At 34.1% G+C, this 12,340-nt stretch overlaps 1 protein-coding gene across 6 annotated transcripts in view; it reads right to left on the bottom strand.

The window, feature by feature from the left end:
* LOC102810424 (diacylglycerol kinase zeta-like) overlaps positions 1-12,340 on the bottom strand; it is a 166,432-nt gene that overhangs the window by 32,509 nt on the left and 121,583 nt on the right. Inside the window, exon 1 of one of the 6 annotated variants that reach the window (XM_085506478.1) lies at positions 4,029-5,080. The exons of the other annotated variants lie outside the window; for them this stretch is intronic. Within the exon in view, the coding sequence (XP_085362604.1) occupies positions 4,029-4,210 (182 nt within the window). The 5' untranslated portion in view covers positions 4,211-5,080. Of the gene's footprint in view, positions 1-4,028; positions 5,081-12,340 lie in introns of those variants that run through there. 6 annotated transcript variants of the gene reach the window in all.

The raw sequence follows: 12,340 nt of genomic DNA, 5'->3' as shown, positions 1-12,340 counted from the left end.
GGTATAAATGTACATATACAACAACAGCTCTAAAAATAAACTAAAAAATCTACATACACACAATAACAAATGAGAATGTTGACCTTCGGGTCTATTCAACAAGAGCGCAATCTAATCAACAACACTGCATTAATAAATGGACATTAATAAATGGATTTTCATTTATTAAATAGACGCATGAATTTTAATGTTATTACTTTTTTTTTGAGTTCTAATTGTTATAGCAGGCATTAGAAAGTCTTGCAGCGATCCCACTGTGGCCTGCTTCAACCTCCTGTGATATGATGCAACTCATTGTGACATGCTGCAACTCGATGTGACATGATGCATCCCACTACGACTTGCTGCAACCCACTGTGACTTTTCTGCAACCCACTGTGACATGCTGCAATCCACTGTGACATGCTGCAACCCACTGTGGCTTGATGCAACCCACTGTGGCTTGATGCAACCCACTGTGACTTGCTTCAACCCACTGTGACATGCTGCAACCCTCTGTGGCTTGATGCAACCCACTGTGATTTGCTGCAACCCACTATGACTTGCTGCAACCCACTGTGACTTGCTGCAACCAACTATGACTTGCTGCAACTCGCTGTGACCTGCTGCAACCCACTGTGACTTTCTGCAACCCACTGTGACCTGCTGCAACCCACTGTGACCTGCTGCAACTCACTGTGACCTGCTGCAACTCACTGTGACCTGCTGCATCTCACTGTGACATGCTGCAACCCACTGTGACATGCTGCAACCCACTGTGACTTGCTGCAACCCACTATGACTTGCTGCTACCCACTATGACTTGCTGCAAGCCACTGTGACTTGCTGCAACCCACTGTGACATGCTGCAACCCACTATGACTTGCTGCAACCCACTATGACTTGCTGCAAGCCACTGTGACTTGCTGCAACTCGCTGTGACTTGCTGCAACCCACTGTGACTTGCTGCAACCCACTATGACTTGCTGCAACCCACTATGACTTGCTGCAAGCCACTGTGACTTGCTGCAACCCACTGTGACATGCTGCAACTCGCTGTGACATGCTGCAACCCACTATGACTTGATGCAACCCACTGTGAAATGCTGCAACTGACTGTGATTTGCAGAAACTGACTGTGACTTGATGCAACCCACTATGACTTGATGCGACTCACTGTGAAATGCTGCAACCCACTGTTACTTGCTGCAACCCACTGTGACTTGGTGCAACTCGCTGTGATTTGCTGCACTGTGACTTGCTGCAACCCACTGTGACTTGCTGCAACCCATTGTGACATGCTGCGACCCATGTGACTTTTCTGCAACCCACTGTGATTTGCTGCAATGCATTGTGACTTTTCTGCAACCCACTGTGACAATTTAATTGAGGGCATTTTATGTAGACAACCAATGAGCTCCGCCGTTAAAGGTTGCATCACACAAGCACATATGCCTTCAAATTTTAACTCATGACAACTATGTACAGACGTGTTGGAAAGTGTTACACAAATGTTCGAAAATGTCACACATGTGTGCAAAAGTATTACACACATGTTCAAAATTGTTTATACACACTTGTTTGAATGTCTTCCGTATTTGTTAATTATATGTTATGCTTTAGTCACACTCGAAAACTTTTTTTTGTTTATTTCAGACATAGAAGCACTATCTGCACATGTTGGAAATTGATTCCTTTAACTGACTACAAATGTTCACACATTGCAAAACATTCTTCACTCCATTTCTGGTTGTTATCTCTCATAAACTTATTACTACAAGCAGAGAAAAATGTTATCACAAGGATACCGCAAAGTATGCACTCAGGCAGTATGGTAACGCATCAACCTACACTATACATCAGTCGATATACTTGTAATAACCCATAAATTATTAATAATTATTCATATTATAAAACTTAGAAGCAATATTTCTTCTTCCCTGGCCCAGTAATCAGAAATGATTTGAATCTGATTGGAGAGGATTTACATCTAATTTGCATCTGGTTGACTTCAACTGATATAACTTATTATCATGTATATATTTATGTTGCCATGAAAACCAAATTACACAGTTAATGAGATTACTACCTAATACTATTCATTGGAACTCTGGTACATCTGGGAAATGGCAGTACCAGTTACCATGTTAAAAATGGTTGAAGGCAAGGATCTGCGTAGTAAATTTGTTTATGCTTTGGATTTCTGATGGAGGTGTGCATTTCATTATCCAGATTATTACTTTTGTGTAAATATGAAATAAAATACGCAGCATTTTTTTTGGGGGGGGGGGATTTTTTTCAAACTATAAAACAGATGTTCACAATACAGATCCATGTAAAGTACCATTTATACATAAAGACAAAAAGGTGGAAAAATTAAATCTATAATGCAGAGAATCCAGCCATATTATTCCGTTATAAAAATTGTAGTTTTGATGAACGTCTTTCAACGCCGCTGACTTGTAATATCATCACAAAACATAAGGCAGGCAATGAAATGAATAATAACGATGTAAAATATACATTGTACATGCCTCGAGGAGAGAATTAATATTGTTATATAATATAATAGAAGAAGGTTGAAAATGAAATAAAATGAAATCAAAAACCGTCAAACACTGTTTACGTGTTTTGTAATAATCATTTCCATATAAGATTATCTTTATTTTGTCAAATTTCTCAAATTAAAGTTAATTAGTGAAGAATAATTATTAATGATTAAATTCAGATAATAATTCTATTATTAACTGTATGCATTTCTGTTGAGCAACTTCCGTAAATCTAATCACATTGGAACAATCTACTGATTGAGATGCATATTATGGCAATACCAACCGATAATTGTGAGAATTATGCCAATTACTCTTGTTTGCTATTTCAGTTTCAACAACTTAAAGGCGACTGTATTCAGAAATTTTAAGTGAACAATGTATATTCACACGTGATGTGTACATCATTATATGAGTCCCGTATTAAACTGTATGCGACACAGTGACCACAGCCATTTAATACTACAATAATGCTGATCCAGTTAGAGTTTCAATTTCATTGGCTGACTGTTAATGTATGTACTTCTGGAATTTCTGGAAGATGTTGTTACCATGGTGACACACTGCATTAAGTGGTTTTCTATACTATCTCTACGAATACTTGCATCGATATTATATAGGATATATTGAGAGTGATTTGCCAGATTGTTGTATGAGGGAATAAAGGATGAGTTAGGAAGAATTTTGTAATACTCCATCTTTGTTACGCAGGTCTGTAACCCTGTCAATGCCATCATCAGCACCACAATATTAACATTTTTACGTAATTTTTCCAGAATTTCTTTGTTAATTTTGAACCAAAATGGACATATTGTCCCATTGTCCACAAATCTTGATCGAAATTTTTGTAAAAATATGAAAATAATTTTTGCATGTTTATTTTGAAAATGCATAATTATGGGACAGAAAATAGCCAATATTTCAGAGTAAAACTAAAATTTGGCTCAAATTGTGTCTGTTGGCTCAAAAATTAGGGTTTATTTTCAGAAATATTGAAGAATTTAAGAAAAAAGCGCATCAAATACATCAAATAAAAACAAAAAAAAATTTTACAAAGTCAGGATTTGGTTTCAACAGTTTGAAATTACCCAGTAGCTACATTTTACCAATAATTTTCTGTACTAACATTTATTTACACCTTTTGTATTTAGATAATCATCATACTGATTCGTTAGTGATTTCTACAATATTTGAGACAAGATCTTAAAAAAAAATATGGAAATTATTGAACAGTAGAAGTAATATTTCTGTATTCTTAAACACTTATCCAATTGAAAAATTTTGTAACATTTTCCAGGCCTGTAACCATTCATTTAATGTAGGAGTTCGAAACCCAAATTTTGACGAAAAATAGAAAGTGTTTATCTTAATTTAGTAGCATTACAAACAATGCTGTCACTAGTATTTAAAACAAACATAAATTCAAGGACAAAATTTGATTAAGAAATTGGTTAAGGAAAATCGAAAAATGTTGATAGTAAATTGGAATACTTGACTCACTTGAAGCTTTGCGGCATCCGCGCAATATTACAGTTTTCAGCTCCGGTCTGATCAGCCTCAGTATCGCTGTCTGCACCCCTGTCAATACTCAGGTGTTCGAATCCTGAACACCCACTTGCTCCGACATCGAGCGAATGCGACCGGGGCTTCATTTTCCGTATGTAGTAATGACTCCGACGCATTATTTTTTTTTGAATAAATACTTGAACGATTGTAATTATATATATATATATACAACTGATAATATCAAGATCCTTTCTGTAATAGCGTATTTTTTCCTAGTCAGATATCATGAAGACAGCATAAATTAACGCATTGCGGTGGTGAACAAATGAGAGAGATGACAAATACGAAGAGAATCCATGATGAAATAGTACATTAATGCATCAACGTCTAACAGAGTTGGCCAATCATAGGTTGTTGTCCCAAAGGGTTAACACGCTACAATATTTGTCAATATGCGTCTATATTTGACTCAGCAGAGAGCCATCACAGACACTTCTAGCTTAATATACAAAAATATTCAAAAATAATCGGTGGTTCAGGTGCAGAAAGCTCTTATTTTCTGTAGACTATATGGTCGTCACGCATCCTTCAGCGAACAGCGATTACATACATCATATCGACATCATCCATTTCTATGAAGCAGAGTTCTCATTACATCTAAATTAGTTTGATCATCACATTTTCAAAAGATGTCCGTCATTAACATAAACAATCCATTTTTCCGGTAGTTCTCTTCAAATCTCGCTACCTGATTTTTAGCGTGTATGAAAATTCAGATAGATATAAGCATTGAATATATTCCAGAATTAGGTTGTCTGCCTTCAATCAGCGGTGGCACCGTTTGTTGTAATTACTGCGTAGTATAATCCACATTGACTGAGTGCCTGCACCGATTTTATAAACACCAATTTCAGGAAGCTTTCTAACGTCTACTCCGATATATATGTATACTCGCAGTAGAAATACCAACGAAAAGTCTCACAAACGATGACGCTTAGTCTGCGAATTCATTCCACAATTGGGTTTTAAATGCAGCGAAGTACTATAAAACAAACGTACTGCAAACGATTACAAAAACAACAGCTGACTATATATATATATATATATATATGTGTCGCCCTGAAAAGATGCAGTAATCCTGAGCACAAAGGATGCACACAAACCGAGATTATAAAGTAAATGCACACATGTACTACGTTTGCTTCAGCAGTGACAGCTTTTACGAGTTCTCATCGTACCATTGCAAATACAAAAACGTCTAATCCAAGATGTCTGGCTTCCTCCTCACAGTGTAGAAACGTGCTCATCTATATATAATGTATGTTTGAGTCAAGGAAATTTCTAACGCAACTACATTTAAAATAGACATAAAGGACACGGAGAACAGCAATGTAAATATAACAATGGGCTATTTACGCCGACACAAAGGCTGTGCAGAGAACCTCGCACAGACTGATAAAAATAGTACAGCAGGGAGGAGAGAGAGAATATGTTAAAAGCCTTGTGTTACTTTTTTTTTTTTTATTTCGAAAGGCTTTTCCGTTTCATTTGTATGCAGTGTACTACACATTCATAACTCTTATAAATTAACAGTGTGTTCTCATTCTCTCAAAGAAGAAAGTATAATAATTGCATCATACTGCCTGTCATGATAACAAATTACATTAAATATACTTATGAACATACCAGTACAGATTCATACATATTTTTAATATTAAAAAAAACATCACAAAAGTGTGTAGAAATTCTTAGCTCTTTACATGTTTAATTACAAGCTCACAGGTATTTATGATAATTTTATATGTGAAAGAAGATCTATTGTTTTTTAATTAAATGTGATTATATGTTTTTTTTATTCACAATTTTTGTAATTTTATGTATTAAAAGTTATTATGCATTAGATAGGTATATGTAAAATTTCAAAATTAAAAAAAAGAAAAAAAAAAAAATGAGAAATGTATATATCTTAGGGACGACATTAAAAGATCGATGTCGGATAAAAAACTTATTTGCTGTAGTTTGGGGGTTGGGGGGGGGGGGTGACCTCAAAAAGTTTCCATCCTACAAAAACGATTTAATTTTTTAATGAAGTCAAAAAAATCTTGGAGTATTTGCAGTTCAATATTTTTTCTATCCAATCATGGACAGAAATAACAGAAAATGAAAAAAAACAAAAACATCAAAGTCGAGAAAATGGTTTGGTTTGAGTGTAAATATGTGCCTCAAATGAGGTGCATTTGTAAAATTTTTTTACACCCATCCGACAACCAACTACTATGCAATACTACTGTCCGATTATCAATTTGTATTTAATGGTGAATGTAGTCTGACGCCATGACCAATATTTATCAATTAAGTTTTAGTGGGGGGTGGGGGGTTTGGGAAAAAACTAAAGAAATTAAGTTTTTTATCCTACATTGAACTTTTGATGTTGTCCCTTAAGGATTGCATGGTACGGGGGGTTTGGGGGGTGGGGGTGGGGGTTTGACCTTGAAGTACATACATTAAATGTAGAATATGAACATGCTTCAAAACATACATGTACATGTGTTTATAATGTGCTGCGTATGTTTTACGAAACCAGACCTGCACGCTGTGCGTAAGGTTTAAGGCAATATACAATTGTAAACTACATGTACATGTACATATAGAATTGGACAACTCTAACATCCACAAGTGGGTCTCCAGCCTAAAACATATCCAACAAGCAACCACTTTATATTTTGTTATTCTTTAAAAAAAAAAAAAGGTCGTTCATGAAAACAGTAACTTAGTACTACATGTATAAATCAACAGGTCCTGAATATTTAAATGAGCTGTTCGCAAAAGAAATTGCTCAACACAGCCATATTTAAAAAAAATAAAACCATGTTTTATTCACAAATGGAGAGGGGAGGGGGTGAAGTTTCTGAGTTCTGAATAATATACACCATTTTCAGTGCCAATACCATTCAATCTTGAGTAAATGTTGTTAAGTTTTTGAGCGTCCTATTTTTTCCACCTGAATCCTGGTGGAAGGATTTCATGTATTTTCACATGTATTTTTTTTGTTGATTTTGGACTTGACCTTTTCACCACCATTTTTTTTTATCACAAAATAGTCCAGTTTATTGTCTGCACATTCCTTTATAAGATAAAAGATAAAAAGACAATTTTTTTTAGTAAAAACTGAAAATTTACTAAAATTTTGTCTGATAGCTCCAAGATTAGGATTCATTGCTGGAAATATTTAATGAGAATATAAGAAAAAAAGTGCCGAAAAATTCAGGTGAGAAAGTCTGGTGGTGAAAAGGTTAACAGATATAATTTCAGATTAACTACATGTATAGATGGTAAAATAATTATGTAAATTAGATTTTTGAAAGTGACAAAAGTGGACTTTGGTGATCGAAGAATTAAGCACAACAGTTCATGCTTTCATCATTTACAAACTGAACAAATATTATAATAGGTGATTTTCCTTTTATTGCGGGACCTTGCGTAATACGTGAAAAGCGCACATTGACCATCTGCCACAAAAATCAAACGATTTGATTTTGGAATAAAATTTTTTTTTTATAGTTCAAAGTTGACAAATTTTACGATGAGATATCCTTACGGCGTTAAAATTGACTCGCATAGCACATTATTAAGCGTGAACATTATGTCAAAATACTTTTGTGTCAAATCTATGCTATGTAGTGGCACCTTTATGAAACTGACATTTATTTGTCGTGATTTCACGTATAACGTGAGATTTGGCAGTGAACGGAAAATTGTCTATCAAGGAAAATAACTTGTTATCACTGCTCACATGTCAAAGTGTCATAGACAATCTCAAGAATCACATTTTGAATATATGTTTCTATCTAAAATATTCACTAAACTGACATACAATTGTTATAATGTTATAAATTATATTTGTCAGTTAGTTTATTTGTTTATTTCTTCATTCCTCCAGTCAGTGATTGTTCAAAGCACTATTCCTTACATTATGTTGTGTTCGATATGTACACGTATCTCATACGTCATAATACTGTAAGTAGCGCATGTGCTTACGTAAATGACAAAAATGTGTCTATGGTCAAGTACATCGCATTTGCTCTATTTTTAGCACAGGTATTTACGTAAATGAAAGAAGTGTGTCGAGTCAAAATACGTATTTGCTAAAATATAAGTAGCGTATATGCTTACGTAAATGACAATCAAAGAAAGCTTAGAAAGAACTCCCATGTGCTGAGAGTATTGGAGACACATTAAATATAATTCGAAATTACTTAGCTGAAAACTAATTATGCAAATCAGAAAATTAATATGACCAGATTTGAGTGTAAAACTAATGAGGTCTGCGCAATGTAACAGAAAATCTATGTCTCCAAGTTTAATTGAAATGTGATTAGAACCAAAAAATTATGAATTATTATGCTTATTAGGGAATTAATATGAACAGATTTTTACCCCAAACTAATTAGGTTTGTACATTGTCCTAGAGCATCTTTGTACTAAGTTTCATTGAAATGGAATAATTAGTACCGTGAAAACTCCAAAATTTCGACCCCTCTAAAAATTCGAACGCCTATTTATTTGCCAGGTTTCGGTGTTTTATTTACCTTCAAATTTTCGACTCCACTAAAAATTGCCGACTCATTCTTATTCGAAAATTGCGACCAGTTTTAGTTTTCCCCCAAACGAAAAAAAAAACGATGTGAGCGTTCAAACGGGACCTTCCTCAAAGGCATGAATCCGGGTTTCTGATTGACTGAGAGATTTTTATTTTATTGGTAATGAAAATATATTCTAAATAAACGAAGTTTCAAATAAAAACGAACAGAAAAATCTCGGCATGCTGCGTTTCTGAATTGTTGATTATTACTGTACTCAGTAGTGATTATAATAATGTACACAAAATAAATTTGTTGAATGGTTATGAAATACAAATAAAAGTCAACTTAGTTTCATTGTAAGCGAATGATTCCGGTCTCGTATAAACGTTTAATGCTGTAGGATATCCGCCATGTTCTCTTAGGTCAAATAGGTCAAATTAACCAATCAAAAAGCTGGATGATGCCAACGTGTTCAAATTACCATAGCTTATTTAAATATGTTAATGTTATTGAATGCGGAAGAGATTGATGTTGTAGTACGATATTTTGGCTTGGATTTTGATGCGAAAACGGCATGATTTTTTTTAAATAAAAAAATTAGTTGTTTTTAAAAAATAAACTGGTCATCTGAAGAATAATTTAACATTGTTCACAGTGATAACAGCTCATTCTCGAAAGGAAGCTTACCCGCTCACGCTAGTCACGATAAAAATCATACACGTGTACTCTTGAATAGACAGACGTCAATGACTACGGTAAAACTTAGACTCTATTTTAGCCGGCAGGATTGATTGAAATGTCCGAAAAATGACGCCAAAATACACCTTAAAAGTCCCATTTTATTTTCTTAAATCCCATTTTATTTTTTAATCCAAGGGCGAATTTACGGCAGAATTTGGTCCCTCAAATAAGGGACACGTGAGCTTTGATTCTAACCGGATACATTGCACTGGGTCGGGGAGATAGTTTGCTAAACTTCCATGTATCTTTTGTCCAATGGGTACCTGTACTTCGAACATTCGCAAGTTTTCCTAGGTAGTGCGAGACAGCTTTGTCTTTTGACCTATTAGTTTTGTGCTGACCTCTTCTCCGCGTCTTGATGTTTTGGTTTGCTTGTCATAATACTGATTGATGACTTTGTTTAGATTTTGAGTTACAACTCGGCCACGACCTTTGCTTTTACCGTGAAACATGAGGAAGTTTACGTCAATTGATGGACATTACATTTTTTAAAAACTAATGAAGCACACTGTCTATCATCCCCATTTTTTCATTTGCTGATTTCTATTCTGAAAAATTCGACCGTCCGAAAATGCACCTTAATTTTGACTCTAAAAACATGTCACATTTCTAACACAAATTATTTAAAACCGGTCGAAATTTTGGAGTTTTTACGGTACTTTAGATATCAGTGTGAAAGCTTAAAATTGGTTAATTATGTAAATTAGGTAATTAATATGTACAGATTGTAACCCACAATTATTCAGGTCTGTCTATTGTCCTACAGCATCCATGTACATTCATTGATATGTGATGTATAGTACCTGAGATATCAGTGTGAAAGTTGGTTAATTATGCAAATTAGGCGATTAATATGCACAAATATTTACCGGAAACTAATTGGGTCTGCATAATTCTAGATTCATTGAAATGTGATGATTAGTACTTTAGATATCAGTAGAAAAGCTGAAAATTAATTATGCAAATTAGGTAATTAATATGTACAATTATTTACCCTAAAACTAATCAGGTCTCTGCATAGTCCTAAAGGATCTATGTACCAAGTTTCATTGAAATGCGATGATTAGTACTTGAGATACCCATGGAAAAGCTGAAAATTAACTAATTATGCAAATTAGGTGATTAATATGCACAAATATTTATCGAAAACAATCAATCTCTGCATAGTCCTTGAGTATGTAAGTACCAAGTTTCTTTGAAATGTAATGCTAACTACTTATATCAAATGCTGAAAATTAATTAATTATGCAAATTAGGTAATTAATATGTACTGATATTACCATAAAAACTATCAGGTCTGTGCAGTGTCGTATGACATCTATGTACCAAGTTTCATTTGAAATGTGATGATTAGTACTTGAGATATCAGTGGAAAAACCGAAAATTGACTAATCATTATGCAAATTAGGTAATTAGTATCCACGGATTATTACCAAAAACTAATCAAAACCTAGCATTAGTTCAGAGCATCTATGTACCAAGTTTCATCAAAATCCAATGAGTGGTTGTTTAGATATCAGTGGAACAGTCATGGAACCACTAAAAAATAGCTAATTATCATGCAAATTAGGTAATTAATATGCACGGATTTTTACCAACAATTAATCAAATCTGCGCATATGTTCAGAGCATCTATGTACCAAGTTTCATCAAAATCCAATGAGTGGTTCTTTAGATATCAGTGGAACAGTCATAGAACAGCTAAAAATTAGCTAATTATCATGCAAATTAGGTAATTAACGAGCATGGATTTTTACCAAAACCTAATCAAATCTGCGCATTGGCCCAGAGCATCTATGCACCAAGTTTCATCAAAAACCGATGTATGGTTCTTGAGATAGCAGTGGAACAGTCGGACACACATACACACATACACACACACATACACACATACACACATACAGACACACTAACTGCAAAGACTCCCATTTTGTGCTTCGCACATGGGAGTCAAAAATGTGTCTATGGTCTAACGTAAATGTCAGAGATGCACCGATGGTTATAATACTGTATTTACTTTATTAGTAGCACAGATATTAACGTAAATGACAGAGATGTGTCTATAGTCATAATACTGTATTTGCTCTATTAGTAGAACAGGCACTTACATAAATGACAGAGGTGTGTCTATAGTCATAATACTGTATTTGCTCTATTAGTAGCACAGGCACTTACGTGATGACAGAGGTGTGGTCAATAGTCATAATACTGTATTTGCTTCATTAGTATTTACAGAAAAATTTCATAGAACACAATGAGAAAGACAAATTTTTTGAAACCCTGATTTTGGAAATTCGGGATAAGAAAAAGTACCACAGCAGTCAAAACAAAATGGCTGAATGATTCTGATGGAATTATTTAATGTTCCGATGTTTATTAGTGTACCATTGCTGGTAGAATTATGGTAACTGAGATCACCTCATGGCAAAAAAAAACATAATATCATGTATCATCATTTTCTATTCAGCTTTTTATATTAAAACATAGATGGAGCTAAAAAAGGAGGCAAAATAAAAATTAAAAGGATTAAATGCTAAAATTAAATTGTTAATCTTTTTTGCGACATTGTCTTTGGACTTCTTTAAACTTTTTTTAGCTCCATGATTAAAATAACAACATTTTTAGCAACGAGTCGCTCCATAAAACCATTAATGTACACTGACTGCTTATAGAATATTAAATTGATCTACAAATTCAAATTCATAAATTAAACCACCGACAAGACTATGGATTTTACCACCATTCTCAATATTTATGACTTTCACCAAAGTTGACCAGTGTGATAACTTTAATTACTTACTTTCAGTATTTTTTTGTCTCAATGAGATAACAATTTGGCATTCATTTACTTTACAGTCATTCATGCTTTCCCTATTTTCATAGCATTTTAAGTTCAAAATTTACGATTTAAGGACCGGCCTGGCTAAATACATTTGTATCAGTAGTAAAAAATTTGAAAGCAGTACAAATTCTTCAAATTTT

The sequence above is a fragment of the Saccoglossus kowalevskii genome, chromosome 12, assembly GCF_978046115.1.
Source record: "Saccoglossus kowalevskii chromosome 12, keSacKowa6.1, whole genome shotgun sequence".
Lineage (NCBI taxonomy): Eukaryota > Metazoa > Hemichordata > Enteropneusta > Harrimaniidae > Saccoglossus > Saccoglossus kowalevskii.
This window is presented reverse-complemented; position numbering and strand designations above follow the sequence as displayed.